Below are 21,856 nucleotides of genomic sequence, written 5' to 3'. Positions count from 1 at the left end.
ATCTTTCTCCTTGTAAGCTGACAGTAGCTTTTACTTTCTTTGCCAGAACCGATGAACAGGACATTGTAATGCTTGTGTTACTTTAATGCGTGTAAATTTCCACATACAATTGCAGTTCCACTAAGAAGAAAGTCATCTGGGTGTTTGAAGACCTACACTCAGAATTCAGTTCAGTCAGTATTTGAGAGTTAATAACTGTTGTGTGTCAGACATCGACTGTTCAGTCTAATGAGAAGTGTGTCCCTCTCCCTTCCTCGTAACAAAGCTTGTAAGTGAAAAACAGGAAAATACGAATAAGGAGAGAAGAAGGGGTCAGATTCAGGGAGGAGAGACATTTGTATGTCTTTGTCCTCTTTATGTTTTCACATTGTGGACAAAGTTAGGCAAGAGTGGCAGAGGCAGAGAGCAGCCTACAGAAAGGGTTAACTTGGGACCATGTCAAAGTGGTAGGACTCAAGGGCAGGGCCCCAGATGAAAGAGAGAGCTAGTGGCTCTCTGGAAATCAAACCTGTGTCAAAGACCACTGTTTGAAGACTTTCATGATCATAAGCCATTGGGTTAAAAAAAAAAAAAAGCTCTGAAATTAGCCAACTGGATTACTAACATTAGTAGTAGTGTTAATTGCTCAGTTATGTCCAACTCTGTGTAATCCCATGGACTGTCTTCTCTGTCCATGGGATTTCCCAGGCAGAAATAATGGAATGGGTTGCCATTTCCTCCTTCGGGTAGATCTTCAGGTTTGATCCCTGGTCTACTTCATTGCAGGCAGACTCTTTCAGTTCAGTTCAGTTCAGTCACTCAGTTGTGTCTGACTCTTTGCGACACCATGAATCGCAGCATGCCAGGCCTCCCTGTCCATCACCAACTCCCGGAGTCCACTCACACTCACGTCCATCAAGTCAGTGATGCCATCCAGCCATCTCATCCTCTGTCGTCCCCTTCTCCTCCTGCCCCCAATCCCTCCCAGCATCAGAGTCTTTTCCAATGAGTCAACTCTCTGCATGAGGTGGCCAAAATACTGGAGTTTCAGCTTTAGCATCATTCCTTCCAACGAAATCCCAGGGCTGATCTCCTTCAGAATGGACTGGTTGGATCTTACCACAGGCAAATTAAGTATTCGTCTAGTTAAAAAATACGCGTAGTGGACTGGTGCTTGCTCGTTTGTTTGTTTGTTTGTTTTTGGCTGAGTCAAGTTGTAGTTGTGGCACGCAGGATCTTCATTGACACACGCAGGTTCATGGGCTCCAGAGCGAATGGGTTCACTAGTTGAGGCACGCAGGCTTAGTTGCCCTGCGGCGTGTGAGATCTTAGTTCCCTGACCAGGGATCAAACCTGTATCTCCACCATTGGAAGGCGAATTCTTAACCACTGGACCACCAGGGAGGTCCCTGCTCACTTGGTCTTGCTCTCTCCTTTGTTCCAGTTACATATGTTTGAAAGTAAGTGAAAGTGTTGGTCGCTCAGTAGGTTCTGACTCTTTGCAGCCCTGTGGACCGTAGCTCGCCAGGCTCCTCTGTCCATGGGATTCTCCAGGCAAGGATACTGTAGTTTGTTGCCATTCTCTTCTCCAGGGGATCTTCCTGAACTAGGGATTGAACCCGGGTCTTCTGCACTGCAGGCAGATAGATTCTTTACCATCTGAGCCACCAGGAAAGCTGGTTTTCCCTCCAGTAGACTGTTGCAAGGGAATTGAGCTGAAGAAATGCACAATAACAATGGAAAGAGGAAGAGGAACGAAATTCTCAATTAAGATTTCTATCCATGGTCTGCTCATCTGTGCTGTCATTTATATTGACTGCTATGTGGAAGGCACCTTGCTGGGACTCCTGCTCTGCAACTGACCGCTGTCTTGTAGAAATAATGACCAAAAGTAATAGTTTGGAGTGATAATTTTAAATGTGTGAGAGCCATACAGCTGTTAAAGGAGCCCAGAAGAGAGAGTTAACTTTCTGTTGCAGGAACCACATAAGATTTTAGAGAAAGCAGCATTTAAGATATGTCTTGAGAGATAGGTCACATTGGAACACACAGAGATTGGGAAGATGGGTCCAAGCAGGGCCAACCCGCGTGTGCAGAACTAGCTGTGAGGAGGAGCAGGGCTGCGTAGAGAGCCAAGTGGGCATGTCCAGCTGAGCTGTGGCTGTGAGGCAGGTGCGGGTGGTGAGAAAGTCATAAAGGCAGGCTTTGGCCAGATTGTGAAAGAATAAATGCCGATCTAAGGATTTGGGCCAAAACAGTCTATAAACTCTGAAATTCTGCCATTTTGCTATCATACCTAACTGAAAATTCTGGCAATTTATTTGCCTTTATGGCTTCCCAGGTTGAGCTAGTGATAAATAACCCTCTTGCCAGTGAAGGAGACATGAGAGATGTGAGTTCGATCCCTGGGTCAGGAAGGTCCCCTGGAGGAGGGCATAGCAACCCACTCTACTATTCTTGCCTGGAGAATACCATGGACAGAGGAGCCTAGCAGGCTACAGTCCACAGGGCCACAAAGAGTCAGACACGACTGAAGCGACTTTGCATATTGTGATATTGAGCTTAAAATACTGTCTCTTGTGTCTTAACCACTAGAGGAAAAATATGAGTGGGACAAAGCTGGATCTAACCATGATGTGTGTGTGTTCTCTAATTCCCCCAATGCATCACCCAGGGCAAGAAGCCCAGGATGAGGACAGCAGCGACTCCGAAGCCGATGAGCAGAGCGTCAGCCAGGACCCCAAGGACACGCCCAGCCAGCCCAGCAGCACCAGCCACCGGCCCCGGGCAGCCTCCTGCCGAGCCACAGCCACCTGGTATAACGACAGTGGCTCCGACGACTCCAGGCGCTGGTCCGATCAGCTCAGCCTCGATGAGAAAGACGGCTTCATATTTGTGAACTATTCAGAGGGCCAGAGCAGACCTCATCTTCAGACTCCCCTTAACCACCCCCACCCCAATCCCATCGAGGCGCGGAATTACAGCCGATTGAAGCCTGGTAACTCAGAAGTCCCACGTCTGTTTGTCAATCCTTGTGGGTTGGCGAGGGTCGGTGGACTGAGGCAGAGTGCTGCAGCTCCTCTTTGCCCCCTCCCTGTGACCGAGGCCGCCCGCTGAGAGGGCCTCACGTTTCTTCTTGTGTAAAGTGGACCTAGAGACCCTTGGAGAGTCTATCCTACAGTAGCATTTGCAGTGTGTTGGGCATTTTGTAAGGAAAAATAACCTCAAACCAAAACTTCATTCATTCACAAATTATGAAAGCTTTTGAAAATGGGCAGCCTATGGATTATGGATAAATAGATAAAACTCTATTCACAGAGAACTTTACCTGTGATAGAGTTAGGGGCCTGGTCCTCAACTGGAGAAGTTGTGTCTAGTACTGAGGGTTTCCCCCTCTCCGTGTTTGTCTTTGTGAAGGCCTGAGTCCGTGGTCAGTGTCAGGCTAGACTGCTGGACCTTTAATAACCAAGGCAGCAGCGACCGAGAACCAGAGAGGCTGCTAGAGCTGTGTTCGGCAGCACCCTGAGGTCTGAGAGCCCTTTGTCAGGGGCCACCTACCATACATGGGCTCCCCTCGCTTCGTCAGTCATGCGTTGCCCTTTTCTGCCCCAGGGTATCGCTGGGAACGGCAGCTGGTGTTCAGGAGTAAGCTGACCATGCACACGGCCTTCGACCGGAAGGACAACGCTCACCCTGCCGAGATCACCGCATTGGGCGTCTCCAAGTAAGTGGCCAGCTCTCCTGGGGCCCAGCCTGGGCACCCACACTCAAGCCACCTCTGGGGAGCACAGGTTTCATCTGTATTATCCTGTGGGGCTGCACCAGACACACCAGGACACCTGCCAGTGTGTGGATTTCACTTGTGAATTTCAAAAACCAAAAAAACTTTGCCTTCTCTGTTCTTCAGAGATAATAGCACGGTTTGATGCATGGAGGGTTGAGATGGAAGTGTGCATTCAGGCTCAGTGCGGTTCTGTGCCTATCCACACTCGACCCCTCCCCAGCACACACATCCACTGGGGACCAGGGTCACAGGGAGCTGCGGCCGCATGGCGGTAACTCTGCCGTGTCTCCTGCAGGGACCACAGCAGGATCCTCGTGGGCGACAGTCGGGGCCGGGTGTTCAGCTGGTCTGTGAGCGACCAGCCCGGCCGCTCCGCCGCTGACCACTGGGTGAAGGACGAAGGAGGGGACAGCTGTTCAGGCTGCTCCGTGCGGTTCTCTCTCACGGAAAGACGGCACCATTGCAGGAACTGCGGTCAGCTCTTCTGCCAGAAGTAAGATGAAATGCAAGCTTTCTTTCCTTTTAATTAAAAAATTAATGTTTGCTTATGTATCTTTAGCTGCTCTGGGTCTCCACTGCCGTGAACAGGCTTTCCTCTAGTTGCAGCGAGGGTTCGGGTTACTCTAGTTGTGGTGCTCGGGCTTCTTCTCACTGCGGCTTCTCTTCTTGCAGAGGCGGGGCTCTGGGTGCACAGGCTTCAGTGGATGTGATTCATGGGCTCAGTGGCCTGGTGGCAGGTGGGATCTTCTTCAGCCAGGGTTTGAACCTGTGTCCCCTGCTTTGGCAGGCTGACTCGTAACCACTGGACCACCAGGGAGGTCCTTGTTGGACTCAAGGGATTTTCTTTCATTTTATCAGAACGATAAGTAATACTGCAATGCACACCATTATAAATGCCCTCTTCATACACAAGCTGGAGTTTCCCTGGAGGAGATGCCTCGGAAAGGAATTGCTAGATGGCAGACATAGCCCTGAGCGTAACTAGCTATTGCCAGATTACTCTCCAGAACAGTAGTGCTAGTTCGCTCTCCCTCCAGTGGGATATGTCAGTTCTTGCAGTGCTTATTCATACCTGGAACTGCCAAGCTTTTCCACTTGTGCCAATCTGAGAGCCAGATTGTGTTGTTCTAGCTTGCAGCGTCTCTGAGGTTGAGCATCTTTTCATATGCTTATTGGCAGTTTTGAGTCTCCTATGGGGTAACTTGGCCCATTTCCCCTTTGGGTTTGCTCTTGGTTTTTTTCCACCTACTTGAGTTGTTTTGTATCCTGGGCTCTGATCCTTTGCCTTATATATGTCTTGCAGATATCTTCTGCCAGTCTGTGGCTTGTGTTTTTAACTTGATGTATGTCTTTTTTCTGGCACACGGGTTTAGAATTTTGATGTAGTAGCATGTGTTACTTTTTATTACTTTCGCTTCCTTTTTTTTGGCCTTAAAAAATCTTTCTCTGTCCTGAGGTCATAAAGATGGCCTTGTTCATTTTCTTTTAAAAGTTTCAAAGTTTTGTTTTTCCCATTTGGGTCTTTAGGTTCAAATCCATTTGGAATTTATTTAGGGGTATGACATGAGGTGGGGATCACTTACATTTCCCGGGTATGAATAGTCAGCTGTCCCATATACACTTAACTCCTTGGCATCTCTGTCATACACTGGGGTCCCACACATGCATGTTCACGCATTACTTTCCTTTTTTTAAGATTTATTTACCTACATATTTGCCTGCTTAGTCTCTCAGTCGTGTCCAGTTCTCTGTGACCCTTTGGACTGTGGCCTGTCCGCCTCCTCTGTCCATGGGATTTCCCAGGCAGGAATGCATGCATGCATGTGTTTTTGCCTGCACTGGGTCTTCATTGCCATTCGTGGACTCTCTCCAGTTGCAGTGCGGGCTCCCCTTCATCGCAGCGCGTGGGCTTGTTGTGGAATACAGGTCTCAGGGCGTGTGGGCTCAGTAGTTGAGGCACGCAGGCTTAGTTCCTCCGAGGTATGTGGGATCTTCCCATACCAGGGATCAAACCCGTGTCCCCTGCATTGGCAGGCAGATTCTTAACCACTAGACCATCAGGGAAGCCCCAGTCCTTAGTTTTCATGGCAGACAACCGAAAAGATCCCCCAGGCAGTACTCACTAATATGTATATTGCCTTACTCGAAAGATACTTTCATAGAAAACACAAAGTGTATCATTGCTCCTGAGCCAGTCACTGAGGGCCTTGGCTTATTGGAAAGGCTATGGTCTTGGGTTTACACTGCCCAGGTACTCACTGGGCTGTTCTCCATTGCGTCATCTCAGCACATTACTAGCCCTTTCTGAAATCACATATGAGTTTTGTAAAGCACCAGGTGCAAAGTCTGGCAGTATAGGTGTTTAGTAAAAAGTGTTATCATAATTATAAATTTGTTTTCAGATTAATGTCTTAAACCTTTTCTCCTGAGATGCCTGATTCAAGGTGAGGTAGCAGAAAGTTGCTGCCAGCTACTTCTTACAGGAATTTCCATGATGGCAGAGGTATCTGTCTTGAGCTTCTGTGCTTTGAGACACCCACTCTGTGAAGCCTAGTGATCTGGTAATTTCTGGTCATCTGCTGCTCCATATGTCTGCTGACATACATCTGTTCTTTGTAGTGTTTAATTTTCAAAGTACTGTTTACATGTAGGTGATTCTTTAAATTATCCCAGGCCCTCAAATGTTGAATGGAGGCTTTATTTGAAAAACCAACCAAACAAGTGACAGAGGATGACATAATGAGCATGGAAGGAATGCTGTCCCAGAGGGCATAGCCCTGCCATGATCTTTTACCCTTGAGCTGCTAAGGGAGCTTGCCAGCATTCCTAAGGGTCTCCTCAAAGTCCAGTCCCTTAAACCCCCGAGGCTGCTGGCGCTTCACTTATTCTCTGGACACTTGTACTGATAGATTAATGGAGGAAATAAAATTTTCAGTCTTGTGAAAAGCCGAGCTCAAAGTGACGGAGTGCCACATTCAGGGTCATACCCTGCTTTATGCCAGGAATAAGAATGCTTTCTATAAAGAACATCTCCAAGTGTGTATTCCACCTCAAGAAATTCTGTCAAGATAAACCAAAAATGAGAACATTTGGACCAGACAGAAAAGTCAAACTATGTGTTTAAGAAATGACTGAAGAGTGAGTCCAAGTGTTTAAAAGCTCAGAAGAACTCTTTAGTGACCAAAGTATCTTCTAAAATAAGTAGTGAGAGCTCTAATGCCCAGGGAAAATAGTCAGGCTCGAAGTAAAGACATTGGCATACCGCCCAAGGTTACAGGACATGAGGAAGAATGCCCTGCTTCTGTCCTGCACAGGAAGAACGGCCTCAGAGCTGTTCAGTTCCCCTGGCTTCATCCTGTAGCAGAATCTTAACTTTTTTTTTTCTAATCTTCTTTTGTCAAATAAATGCCTTGCCTTGGTTTATTAGCACATTTCTTCATAGAATGAAACAAGGAATACAGCATTCCTCGTGGTCCTTGGTCAAAAACCACATGACCCACACCAGTACGGCCTCTGGCATTCTTCTGACACAATATGGTCTTGAGCATTACACTGCAGGCTGTCCGTTCTGGTTTTAAATGAGCATTTCGGGGCCCAGTGGTCCAATGTGGGGAAAAATCCATAACTACCTGGTTTTGCCTCTCCTTTAGGTGCAGCCGATTTCAGTCAGAAATCAAACGCTTGAAAATCTCCTCCCCAGTACGTGTCTGTCAGAACTGTTACTACAACTTACAGCATGAGAGGAGTTCAGAAGACGGGCCCCGGAATTGTTGAAGATTCACCAAGCTGATCGGAGACCACGGTCTGGAGACCCCGCTTCCCGCCTCCCCCGTCACAACTCGCAGCTTGGAAGGCATCAAGACAGTCTCCGTTTACACATCTCTTCACACCACGCGTCTGAAGTGTGGGATTCAAAGGGAACACTGGCTAAACGGGTGTAGAGTCCAGTCGTGGGGCAGGCACTGTGCAGGGGAGCAGCACCTGCTGAGAAGACGAGGTGGTTCCCGGGAGCAACAGCTCAGTATCCGACTCTCCCTTAACAATCGCTGTCTCCAAGAGAAAATCCTCACGTGTTACCTGTTCTTTCCTTGCGTCTCGTTTTTGTAGAGCTACTCATCCTCGATTGGAAAAGTCAACAACTAGAAAAAAAAGAAAGGCTTTTAGAAAATGGTTGTAAATCTGACTTCTTTGCAAGTAACTGTGTATATTGTAAATAGGTACAAAGGCCTTTTTTCTAAATAAGGACTTAACAGCCTGTAACATGAGACTTCCAACTAAACCACTAATTCAATGAAATACTTATGGTTTGTCTGACATCGCTCACCAATTAATTATAAATATGGTTTTTTTTAAATCTTCAAAGACATTATCTGTGGTCTTTTTTCCTTTCCCCTTTTAAGCCCAGCTCGTGTGCCTGATGTCCTTTCTCTCAAGTTGCCCACGGTATCTCCACTTAACCTAAGCTAGTAACCAAAACAATGTCATGTGGACCTTCTTTAGGAAACAGTGTGGGAGAACAGAAGTCTGGCCCTGAGATACCCTGGCAATCTTTGGGCATCTTGCACATGGCTACACACCACCTCGGTGTTGTTCTGATGTCATAAGGCCCCACGTAGACTTCTCTTTGGACTGCCCTGTGGTCAAAGCATCTGTTCTTAGCACTGCGCCCTGATGGTCAGGCAATCCACGCAGTGCAGGAAACAGCCCTGCCTCAACTGATGGAAATATATTTGCATGTAACCCAAATTAGCTTCTCTTGCATAGAACATAAGAAGTATGTGTCTTTGGTGACACTAATGTTCTACTATAGCTTATTTTCCAAAAAAGGGTTAAAACAAAAGAAAAAAGTGTACAGAATTAACATGTAAACCTTGTTGTAAAACTGGATCATGTCAGAACTGCTTATATTTAACCTTTACCATTTAATGCCATCTACCTGAAAACAGTGAGATTTATACTGTATCAATGTCTATTTTTTTGTTTTTGCTATGAATATAAGTACAGTATTTTAATATTTAGTTATTTAATTTGTTCTACTAGTTGGATACAGAACACACAAATCCAGGGAGACTAAAGCTGGTGGGGGCAAAGAGATAAGTTTCGTTTACAGAAGAAAAAGGCTTTGGTGGTGGGATTTTTTAAAATGTGTGTTATGTACATATATAAATATATATATAAAACAAATGAAACGATTAATCTAGATTTTAACATTTTCAGATATTTAGTGATAATATTATGAACAAATCTAAAAGCCCTGTGATTTGAAAAACATTGAAGCATTTATGGCCCAGGAAAGGAAGGACAGGCCTTCACACCTCTCGGAGTATCATACGAAGGACAGCGGCTTTGGCATTCCCAAGTTTTCATCCTTAGGCCCTGGTGACAGGCACACTTATGCACTAAAATGCACATATATGCACATGCATTCAAGCATAGGCATTGGTACAATAGTAACCTTGTACCTAATGGGCTGAAACCAGCTTAAGAACAAATTTGTTCTTCCTGATAACTAGGTCTCCAAGAGAAAAATATAAAGGCTGCTTTAGTGCCTTATGCTTACTAAATTTACACCTTTATTTACTTAGGTCTGAGCCTACCGTCTATTTATGATTACATATCAAAATTGAGGAAAACACTTCCATTTCTAAAAGTTCAAATATACTTGTTAATAAAAGGATTATTGGCATTAATACTTTAACTTGAAGAAAAGTGTGTTCTGTTTTCCTTCCTGTGTCTCCCTCTCCCCCACGTTCCTCCCCGCTCCGTCCCCAACCTTCTAACTTCCGTTCTAATAAATAATGCTGGGTGTTCAACAGTTGCAGGACCTGTGCTCTCACCTAGCCGTGGGCTTTGCCCCTGTCCGGACCTAGAGATGAGTTGTAGCAGTGTTATTCTACACTTTTTAAAAGAGGCGTCCTCCTTGTGTCCATGAACCATGTTTACCCCAAACCCAGCGGCAGAGATGTTCTTTAAAGACTTGAATATATGAATGTCTGTACGTAGTTACTTAAAGGTTATTCCTCTGTGTAATATGAAGTTATATGAGATGAACACTTTTAAACTTTCCGACACAACTTCCATAACTAGAAGGTGGAAACCAAAACCCTCATGATAGTATTTCCTCTGGCAGCTGGTGCTGTGGGCAACCGTTTTGTTCAGTGGGGTTTCTTTTCCTTTTTGCTTTTAATGCAGAAATCACAAATCACTCACACACCCAAGTACACTCACTCACATAAACTAATCGTTTCTCTGGATGTCTTTCTGTTCCATGCACATTTGTTTATCAACATATATTCTCAGCATGTACACCCACCTTTGTGTGGTCCATGTTCTTTCTCTGAGAGTACCTCACAGGGCTTCTGCCTGATCTTTGTAGTGGTTGTTCCATCCATCCATTCATTCATCCCTGTTTTCTAACATCTGTGTGTAGTGTGGCATGGTAATGTCATGCTTTTGAAGAGGAGACTAGCTGCCCACAGCAGCCATCCGTCTGGATAATAGCAAAACACTCTAGATAAGTTATTTTGCACTTTCTTATGTATAAAGTTGGTAGAAACTTATTTTTGCTTTGTATCATTTAAATACATTTTGTTTGGGTAAATGAACTGTGTATAAAATATTTATGCCATTAAAACTGTTTTTAGAAAGTATTTTTAATTTCAGCAAGTTTGGTTACTTGTTGCATGACTATTAACACAGCTGACTTTTTGTGTCAGTGCAATGTATATTTTTTTGTCCTGTTATTAACTTGTAAGCCCTAGTAATGGCCGATTATTTGTACAGCAACAGAAGTAAATTGAAGATACTGGCTAAGACTGGATTGACTGTGGACTTTTGTACTATATTGCAGAATCCAATATCTGTTCTTTGGTGGTTATGTAAAAGGCCTGAAGAATTACTATCTTAGTGTGCAACCTGTGATAACTGAATGTTCATTGTATATCTGTCTCTGATGCAAAAAGGTAGAGTAACACAATTACAATACATGATTAAATGCAGTAGTCCAGATACTTTTTTTTTTTTCATTTCAGATAAATACCTCCTACTTACCACCCCCAGGAAAAAAAGAAAAAGTTTTTGAGCCAGCTCTTCAGAGAATGAAAAACAAAACTGAGGTCCAGTAAAGCATGTGTGTAGTTCTTTTCTAGTTGTGAATATATCTCTCAGAAGTGCCTGCTTAAAGTCTCTGCTTGCAGAGGTGTTGGCTGCTAGGACCTGGCTCCCGTTCTAGTGCAGTCCACGTTTTAAAACCAGGCTTTCCGCATTCTGAGTTTCTCAGTGATGCTGGACTCCCGGGGCTAACGGTGTGCACAGCCGCAGGGACAGACAAGTGGCTCTTGGGAGACATGACCTTCAGACTTGAATGAACCTTTGGAAAAGGACTACATCTCATGGTTTCAGCTCCTTTTCTCTGAGCTTTTTCTCTTATCCATCATATTGTGAAATGTAAGCAATGATAAATTATATCTCTGTCTATCTCCAGCCCCTGCTATATTCACATCAGGAATATTCTGCTGTCCTGCTCTCTTTGCGGAAGCACGGCGCCCTCTGTCATCAGCTAGACTTTCCATTTCAGCCTTTGATCTGAGATTGTTAGCAACTCATATCTGTTTTTATAGTTACTAGCTTATTTGGTCTGAACACTGACTTCCCAGAAAGGGGGAATGTAGAAAACACTTAAGTTTATTTAGGCTGCTTTAATGTCTTCTTTCTAAATATACTAACAAAATTTCCATTTCATCTTAAGTATAAAGAGTAGAGTCCCACGTTTGAGGATATTGTGCTTATTACAAATTACCCCCCAGTGCAACTCCAGTGTAGAGCCAAAAGATATAGGAATGCTAAGAATTTCTAAGACAATAGATATTTCTTCAAAAATAGATTGGTGATAAGAGAAAACCCAGAGCAGTTCTCATTGTTTTAATGTAGTACCATTCATAATTCTAATGACCTCAAGAAGAGTTGCTGTCAAGGACGGACTTGCAAAAATTTTTTTCAGGGTTTAAAGGAAAATATGCAAATGATCTTCAGTAAGTCCCATGTCTGCCTTTTGATTCTCCAGTAAAATTTCCTCTTAACCCCTCATTTCGGCCCATTTGGAATGTTGAAGAAGCAGAGATGGAATTGCTTTAGCACTGGCTTAGACTTTTTTGCTTTAACAATATTCTCATTTTCCCCCACCCTTTGCAAAGTTCCTTTTTTATTTATATATTGTTCTTTTGACTTTTGCTAGAAGTGCACCAAACTCAGCTACTGAACTCAGAGATAGCATGGTGTTGGGAGAGCCTTGGCTCGGGATTCAGAGACGGTGACTTCCGGAGCCCCACATTTAATCCCTCTTGGTGCACCAGGCTTTCCTGTGTCAACACTGACTGTGAGCATGGGATGAGTCTAAAGTAGCGCTTTTCCAACTCTTTGGTCTCAAACCATTTTGATCCTTAAAACTATCACTTTTGTTTGTGTGAGCTGTCTCTGTTAGTAGGCGTTGTATTAGAGATCAAAACTGAGATTTTAAAAGTATGTATATTATTTAGAAATAGCAATGATGAAACTATTATGTAGTAACATCAATTACATATGTCTATGGAAAAAAAAAAAAAAAAAAACTTTTCCAAACCATGAGAGAAAAAAAATTAGTAAGGACAGTGGAATGGCTTTACAATTTTGCAAACCTTTTATGTCTGGCTTAATTGAACACAGGTGGATTCTCACATTTTCTTCTACGTTCAGTCTCTTGTGATTCTTCATGTTGGTTGAAGCATATGAGGGAAATCCAGCCTCACACAGGTATGTGGTTAAAAGGGGGGCAGGGAGGGGTATTTTAATAGCCTTTTCAAGTCATTGTTTCCGAATAACTTTAAGTTTCTTAAAGATTGATTGCTATATGGTATTTGAAACTATTGGGTTAGCCAGAAGGTTTGGGCTTTTCCACAACATCGTACAGAAAAACCCAAATGGACTTATTGGCCAACCCATTTTATCAGTGAACTTTTTATACTCCATTGCTTGAAAATCCATTAGTCTGTCTTGTACTTTGAATCGATCTTTTACCCATGTATAATTTTATAGCACTCACTGGCTATTTAGAGGGCTTCCCAGGTGGCTCAGTGGTCAAGAATCAGCCTGCTAAGCAGGAGACTCAGATTCCATCCCTGGATCAGGAAGATCCCCTGGAGAAGGAAATGGCAACTCACTCCAGTATTCTTGCCTGGAAAATCCCATGGGCTGGAGGAGCCTGGTGGGCTACAGCCCACAGGGTCGCAAAAGAGTCAGACAGGACAAAGCAACTAAACAACACTGGCCATTTGAACTATTATCACCACTGCTACAATGTGTGTAGATCTTCCAGGATGCATTTCATTCTGTAATATATCCCCCCAAATCATGTCATACATAATACCAAAACATCTCCAGCAGTCTCAGGAAATTCTAAGTCAAGCTCACAGTAGTGGATATCACAAGTTTTCCAAAATTCTTTAAGTTCTGCTTAAAACCTAGAATTTTCTCACTGGCACCAGTCACTGTTGTTTCTTTGAAGCAATAGGCTCACCTTGTTAATCTCAACAACACTGCTGCCCAAGAACTGAGGTCTGTCTACTGCTCTTTCAGGGAGGAAAGATATGCCGGGAGAAAAGCCACAAGCCAGCCACAGCTCAACTGCAAGTGCTTCTCTTCAAGATGAACCTTGTACCTGATATACCTGGCACCTTCTGGGTACCTCTCATTTTGTGTCAGGTAACTTTAGGTTCAAGGTTTAATAAGAGTAGTAACTTCACTGCTTCTCCAAGGACATTCTTAAGAGAAATATACTTTTACTGGGAGCGCTTGACAATGAAGACTATCATAACAAGTGGCAATTCGGTACTGCTGCCCGATCACATGCTTGAATTCTAGCAGTTATACTCACCGTTGTTTCACATCTGAGTTTGGTACAAATATCAATGCATTGAAAAAGGCAAACATTTCAGTATTACCATGAAAATAATCTTCATCTTGCCTTTGACCCTTGAGAGGGTCTTTAGGAATCCCAAGGGTCTGGAACTCTGAATTGCAAAAGCACTGGTCCAAGGAGAAGACACATGAGGTGTTCCTCAATTTTAAAGCAACCAGTCTGAAACTGACCTGGAGCCAGGTTTCTAATCACAGACCCGGGGCTTTCAGTGGGGCTCACTCTGAAGTCTGCCAAGTGCAAGACAGGCCCTGCCACACTGGGCTTACCGCTGGGGCCACAGCCCTCTGCCAGAAACTGCCTCCCCAGCTCAAAGCACACACAGACCAAGAGTGCATCACTGGAGTGCTAGGGTTTCTAAGACAGCCATTTTTTTGTCACATTCTTCTAGTCAAGACTCCAAAATTTTGATCATGTAAAAACAATAAAGGACAGAAATGGTAAGGACCTAACTGAAGCAGAAGATATTAAGAAGAGGTGGCAAGAATACACAGAAGAACTGTACAAAAACGATCTTCACAACCCAGATAATCATAATGGTGTGATCACTCATCTAGAGCCAGACATCCTGGAATGTGAAGTCAAGTGAGCCTTAGAAAGCATCACTACGAACAAAGCTAGTGGAGGTGATGGAATTCCAGTGGAGCTGTTTCAAATCCTGAAAGATGATGCTGTGAAAGTGCTGCACTCAATATGCCAGCAAGTTTGGAAAACTCAGCAGTGGCCACGGGAGTGGAAAAGGTCAGTTTCCATTCCAGTCCCAAAGAAAGGCAATGCTAAAGAATGCTCAAACTACCGCACAATTGCACTCACCTCACATGCTAGCAAAGTAATGCTTAAAATTTTCCAAGCCAGGCTTCAGCAGTATGTGAATCATAAACTTCCAGATGTTCAAGCTGGTTTTAGAAGAGGCAAAGGAACCAGAGATCAAATTGCCAACATCCACTGGATCATGGAAAAAGCAAGAGAGTTCCAGAAAAACATCTATTTCTGCTTTATTGACTATGCCAAAGCCTTTGACTGTGTGGATCACAGTAAACTGAAAAATTCTGAAAGAGATGGGGATACCAGACCACCTGACCTGCCTCTTGAGAAATGTGTATGCACGTCAGGAAGCAACAGTTAGAACTGGACATGGAACAACAGACTGGTTCCAGTTAGGAAAAGGATTACGTCAAGGCTATATATTGTCACCCTGCTTATTTGACTTATATGCAGAGTACATCATGAGGAATGCTGGGCTGAAAGAAGCACAAGCTGGAATCAAGATTGCCAGGAGAAATATCAATAACCTCAGATATGCAGATGACACCACCCTTATGGCAGAAAGTGAACAACTAGAGAGCCCCTTGATGAAAGTGAAAGAGGAGAGTGAAAAAGCTGGCTTAAAGCTCAACATTCAGAAAACTAAGATCATGGCATCTGGTCCCATCACTTCATGGCAAATAGATGGGGAAACAGTGGCTGACTTTATGTTTCTGGGCTCCAAAATCACTGCAGATGGTGACTGCAGCCATAAAATTAAAAGACACTCCTGGAAGGAAAGTTATGACCAACCTAGATAGCATATTGAAAAGCAGAGACATTACTCTGTCAGCAAAGGTCTGTCTAGTGAAGGCTATGGTTTTTCCAGTGGTCATGTATGGATGTGAGAGTTGGTCTGTGAAGAAAGCTGAGCGCGGAAGAATTGATGCTTTTGAACTGTGGTGTTGGAGAAGACTCTTGAGATTCCCTTGGACTGCAAGGAGATCCAACCAGGCCATCCTAAAGAAAATCAGTCCTGAATATCCATTGGAAGGACTGATGTTGAAGATGAAACTCCAATACTTTGGCCACCTGATGCAAAGAGCTGACTCATTTGAAAAGACCCTGATGCTGGGAAAGATTGAGGGCAGGAGGAGAAGGGGATGACAAAGGATGAGATGGTTGGATGGCATCACCGACTCAATGGACATGGGTTTGGGTGAACTCTGGGCATCGGTGATGGACAGGGAGGCCTGGCGTGCTGTGGTTCATGGGGTCGCAAAGAGTTGGGCACGACTGAGCAACTGAACTGAACTGAAAAACACTGTAATCCTTCCTATTGAGTCTAGTTCTGCCTAAAATGGTGAGCTGGTCAGGAACTTGACAACTGAGGGTCAGTCTGAAGTTAAGTTCTCGTTCTGCCAATTTCTGTGTGACATTAGGCCACTTCTCCACATCTGAGCTTCCTCATAAGTCAGTTTTGTATTATGATACTTGAAATTGTTATAAAGACTAAATTGGGTAATACATATCTTTTCCAATGTGTTGGCTCTTCACATACTTTGGCCACCTGATGTGAGGAGCTGACTCATTGAAAAAGACCCTGATGCTGGGAGGGATTGAGGGCAGGAAGAGAAGGGGGTAACAGAAGATGAGATGTTTGGATGACATCACTGACTCAGTGGATATGAGTTTGACCAAGCGCCAAGAGATGGTGAAGGACCTTGTGAAGCTGGCATGCTGTAGTTCATGGGATCGCAGCTTACAGACTGAATAACAATATAGGACGTGTAGTGCTTTACCAGGCGTTCTCAATATAGTATAGCATTAATTTAGAAATGGATTCCCAAGTGACTCAGTGGTAAAGAATCTGCCGGACAGTGCAGGAGATGCAGACGTGGATTCAATTCCTGGGTCGGGAAGATCCCCTGGAGGAGAAACTGACAACTCACTCCAGTATTCCTCCCAGGAAAATCCCATGGACAGAGAAAATGGTTAGACAGCATCACCAACTCAAAGGACATGAATTTAAGCAAACTCTGGGAGATGGTAGACAGAGGAGCCTGGCATGCTACAGTCCATGGGGTCGCAAAGAGTCCAACACAACTTAGTGACTGAACAATAACAACAAAAAATTAGAAATATGAATGGTGCATTTTCCAAAGCCTAAATATCTAAAGCCACTGACAGCAAGTTCATCTTCAGGCAGATTCACAGCAGGCAGAATGCCAGCTGAGGAAGAGCCCTTAGAAATCGTGCAGCCCAAACCTTCACTGAGCACCAAGAAGAAAGGGATTCAGAGAAAGCTTTGACATTCCCAAAACCCTATTGCTTATTAAATCTAATTCCCTGCTCTGCCCCTAAACTTCCCAACTCCAAGGCCAGTGATCTTTACAAATGGCTTCCAGGTTCCATTTTCCATTTTCTCTTTCTTTTGGGCGGTGGGGGTGGGGTGGGTGCTGTGGGGCGGTGGTGTTGACTACAGTGAAAACGTACTAGGATATTATTTCTATCATGCCCAGCTTTATCACAAAGATAAAGGGTTGGAACTTCAACCTTGGCCTTCAACTATCACACTTCCTGCTCAACAAAGGCAAAGGCAAGTTGCAAGCTGCATTCCAGAGCACAGAACTATTATTCATAGGAAAACAATTCCTTCGTGATTTTGCCCTCAAGCACTGCTATACATTTCAAACAAAACCTGTACCCTAAAATATTTTCTGTACATAAAACCCAAGCCACTTGTTTGCAACCTGATTTGTTGCTGTTCAGTTGCTAGTCGAGTCCAACTCTTTGCCACCCCATAGACTGTGGCCCATCAGGCTCCTCTGTCCTCCATTATCACCCAGAGTTTGCTCAGATTCATGTCCACTGACTTCGTGATTCTATCTAACCATCTCATCCTCTGCCACCCTCTTCCCCTTTTGCCTTCAGTCTTTCCCAGCATCAAGGTCTTTTCCAGTGAGGCAGCTCTTCGCATCAGGTAGCTAAAGTATTGGAGCTTCAGCATCAATCCTTTCAATGAATATTCGGGGTTGATTTCCTTTAGGATTGACTGGTTTGATCTCCTTGCAGTCCAAGGGACTCTCCAGCACCACAGTTCAAAGGCACCAATTCTTGAGTGCTCAGCCTTATGATCCAACTGATTAGGAAGAAATAAACCAGGGAGCAAAGGTCAACCTAAGCAGCCTGACTATAAATTCAAGGATCATCACAGTGTGACCCTGCAGGCCGATTCTGCCGAGAGAAAGAAAGACCTACCCCAGCAGTGTGACCAAGTATGCTTGTGGCTCAAGTGTGGATCCATCCACATAGATTTTTCCTTCTCCTAAGGTAGCAATCTCTATGACCATGATGATACATATTCCACTGGGCCTTGTGGATGATACAAAAATGACATAACTAACCTCAAGAACTTTCTAGCCTATAAATGAGAGGCTTGCCTTCAAGTCGGTGTAAGATCTATAGTTGTATTTTCAGTGAGTCTATTCCATTTCTTACTGTTTCTAATTCAGTAAGAATGACAATCTCGTCACAGTTGGTTTTCTCAACTCTTCAATCTTCATTTTCCCATCCTATTATTCTCTCATTTCACTGCTGATCCTTTATTGAACTCATATTTTCACTGAATTACATAATACAAAGCCTTCCCAGAAAATTCTCTTCTTTAGGGTGGTTTTTCCTCCCCCGCCCCCCAGACTGGGCTCTTGGCGTGTGTGCCTGCTTTCCTGTCTTCCTTTGTTTTGTGTAGATGTGATAGCGTTGATCTGCATCTTCCTCCTTTTAAACGTGGGTATTCCAACCCAGAGTTTGCACTTGCTGACATACAGTGTGAGTAAATTCACCCTTACTTTGGGGACTAGCTGTGGGATTTCATGGTCCATTCTTAGCCAGGCAAGCGCACTAAGACGCTGGATTCTGTCAGTCCTTAAAACCTGCAGGGCTCCTCACCTCCTACCTCCTTCATTCTGCACTCTTGCCAGGCTCTCCCCTGAACTGTAACGTCTGCCTTGAGGCTCCTAACCCATCTGTGCTCCACTTCCTCACTCCCCTGCCTCAGTCATGTCTCAACTGTCACCTTCTAAGGGAGGCCTTTCCAGACCTCTGGGCAATAAATACTAAGCTGACCCCTCAATGATGCCCATCAGACGTGTGGACAAGGAGGGGAGGCTGAACACATCGTGGGGCCCCTAGTTGTGGAGACAATCGGCAGCTCTCCCCTGCTCCTCCCCAGGCCCAGAATACCTTCCCCTGTACATCTACCATGACAGACTGTCTAGTCATTTGACAACTTTATTGAGAATTAACATCCTATAAAAATTCATCAAATAAGACTCTCTGAGTTTAGCATGTTTAGAGTTGTGCAGCTGTCACTATCGTCTAATTTTAGAACATCTGCATCACCCCTAAGGAAATCTCACACCATTAGTCCCCATTCTCCTCCCTGTCCCCAACCCTGGCAGCCACTGACCTACTCCCTGTCTATAGAGTTGCCTGTTCTGGACATTTGGTTGAATGGAATCAGTATGTGGTCTTTAGGGGCTGTCCAATGTCAGTGAACATTTTGGAGTTTCATTCATATTGTATCATGTATCAGAACTTCCTTTTTATGGCCAAGTAGTTTAGTCCGTGGTGTGGATATATCACATTTTATTTATCCATTCACCACCTGATGGACATGTAGTTTGCATCCACTGTTTGCTGTTGTGATTAATGCTGTTGCAAACATTTGTGTTTACATTGGGCATTTTCATTTTTCTTCGGTATATACATATATATATATATATATATATATATCCCCAAGAGTGGAATTGCTGGATCATATGGTAACGCTTTACCATGTTGAGGAACTGCCAACCTGATTTCCAAAACAGTTCTCCCATTTTACATTCCCTCCAGCAATGTGTCCAACTCTTTTTTATTCTCAGAGAACAGCACCAGCCAACCCTCAGTCCCTTCTCTGTCACCTATGAGCCCTCATTAAAATGTCCCTTTGATTTAGAGACAGGCCACTTTCTAATGTACCTTCAAGCTGAGAGCGACAGCCTGCAGTAGTACCCTGGGAATGGAAAGAGAATCAGAGGGATGCACTGTCATAGGTGGAAACTTCAGCCATCAGAAATGGACAGATGCAGGAGACAGAAATTTAGTACAGACACGGCTGAACTTAAGGGCACCATCACTCAACTGGGTAAAATTCACATGCACAGACACCCAATAACAACAGAATACACATTCTTCTCAAAGTCCCGTGGAATTCACCAAAACAGACCATATTCTGGGCCATAAAATACATCTAAACTTAAAAAAAGAAATCATAGAATGTCTGCTTTCAGACCACAAAGAATTAAACTAGAAATTCCAAAATACATGGAGCTTAAATACATGCATCAAAGAAGAAATCTCAAAAGAAATATTAAAATATTTTGAGCTGAATGAAAATGCAACTTACCAAAATTTGTAAGTGAAATGAACAGAAAGGGAGATTTATACCACTTGAGTGCATATGTTAGAAAAGACAGACCAAAAATCAATAACCTAAAGAAGAGCAAAGTAAATCCAAAGTAAGCATAAGAAGAGAAACAGTGAGAACAGAAATCAGTGAAGTTGAAAACAAGAAATCAGTACCAAAAAATCAGTGAAACCAAAAGCTGGTTCTTTGAAAATATCACTAAAAATCAATAGGCCTCTAGCCAATCTACCTTAAAACAAAAAGAGGACACTGATTACTGATATTAGAAAAGAAATAGAATCTTATCACCACAGATCCTGTGAAATTAAAAGGACAATAAAGGAACACTATAAATAACTCTTATGCCCACGAATTTGCTACCTAGATGAAGTGGACCAATTCCTTGAAAGACACAATATGCCAAAGCTCATACAAGAAATAGTCTGAATAGGCTTCTATCAAAGAAATTAAGTCAATACTTAATAACCTTCTGAAACAGACAATACCAGGCCCAGGTGGATTCACTGGTAAATTCTATCAAAAAGGAAGAAATGATATCACTTGTCTACAGTCTCTTTCAGAGGACAGAAGCAGAGGAAACACTTCCTAACTCATTCTATGCAAACAGTACTACCTTAATACCAAAAGCAGATAAAACATTACAAGAAAACTGCAATCCCTCTCATGAAAATAGGTGCAAAATCCTCCGCAAAGTAGTAGCAAATCAAATCCAGCAATGCATAAAGAGAATTATATACCATAACCAAGTGAGATATATTTCAAGTGTTCAAGGCTGGCTCAACATTTAAAAATCAATGTAATCTATCATATCATTTAGCTGAAAAAGAAAAATATGATTATATCATATGCAAAAAAAAAAAAAGCATTTGACAAAGTCCAACACTCATTTACTAAAAGCTCTCAGTAAACTAGGAATAGAGGAGAACCACCTCAACTTGATAAAGACTCTCTACCAAAAAATCTACAGCTAATATGATATTCAAAGATGAGAAGCTTACAGCTTTACCACTAAAATCAGCTACAAAGCAAGGTCCATCATCACTCCTCAACATCATACTGGAAGTTCTGCCTAATGCAGTAAGACAAGAAAATTAAGTATACAGCTGGGAAGAAAGACATTAAACTTTTTGTTGCCAGGTGACAGGATTGTATGTAGAAACCCCCTCAAAATGGGACCAAAAACTCCTTTAATTAATAAGCATTAATAGAAAGTTTTCATATTATAAAAATAAGTCACTTTCCTATATGTCAGCAATGAACAAGTGAAATTTGAAATTAAAAACAATGCCATTTACATTATCATTCCCAAAAATGAAATACTTATGTATAAAGTTAAGAAAATGAGTACAAGATTTATATGATGAAAACTGTATAACTTCTTTCACAAACGATTTCTCTTTAGCATGCAATGCTGCTTGACAGCATTTTACCCACAGTAGAACTTCTTTCAAAATTAGAGTCAATCCTCTCAAATCCTGCTGCTGCTTTATAAACTAAGTTTATTAATGTTTTAAATCTTGTGTTGTTATTTCAACAGCCTTCAGGGCCTCCCTCCCAGGTGGCTGGGACATATTCGTAAGTCATATATCTGATAAGGGATTTGTATCTAGGATACATAATAATCTCCTACGACTTAGCAAAAACATCACATGTAAAAATGTGCAAAGATACGAACAGACATTTTATCACAGAAGATATACAAATGGCCCATGAAAAGATGCTCAACACCATTAGCCATTGGGGAAATGCAAACTAAAACCACCTTGAGATACCTCGGCACACCAGCCAGAATGGCCATCTTTAAAAAGACAACACCAAAAATAAAAGTGTGTATAACTTATTCACTTTGCTGTACAACTGAAACGAATACAACACTGTAAATCAACTAGACTCCAATAAAATTTCTGAAAGAAGACAATGCTGGTTT

The 21,856-nt window shown here is 43.1% G+C and overlaps 1 protein-coding gene across 14 annotated transcripts in view; it reads left to right on the top strand.

The window, feature by feature from the left end:
• The window catches only part of WDFY3 (WD repeat and FYVE domain containing 3), a 281,120-nt gene extending 270,359 nt beyond the window's left edge, over nt 1-10,761 (top strand). For all 14 annotated transcript variants that reach the window (XM_069594602.1, XM_069594596.1, XM_069594599.1 and 11 more), the window contains 4 exons: nt 2,654-2,977; nt 3,592-3,703; nt 4,059-4,256; nt 7,414-10,761. In XM_069594602.1, coding sequence (XP_069450703.1) covers nt 2,654-2,977; nt 3,592-3,703; nt 4,059-4,256; nt 7,414-7,537 — 758 coding nt within the window. In that variant the 3' untranslated portion in view covers nt 7,538-10,761. The remainder of the gene's footprint in view (nt 1-2,653; nt 2,978-3,591; nt 3,704-4,058; nt 4,257-7,413) is intronic.
• The last annotated feature ends 11,095 nt before the right edge of the window (nt 10,762-21,856 follow it).

Source organism: Ovis canadensis, chromosome 6 (genome assembly GCF_042477335.2).
Source record: "Ovis canadensis isolate MfBH-ARS-UI-01 breed Bighorn chromosome 6, ARS-UI_OviCan_v2, whole genome shotgun sequence".
Classification (NCBI taxonomy): domain Eukaryota; kingdom Metazoa; phylum Chordata; class Mammalia; order Artiodactyla; family Bovidae; genus Ovis; species Ovis canadensis.
Note: the sequence above shows the minus strand (reverse complement) of the source record. Positions and strands in the feature narration are given on the sequence as shown.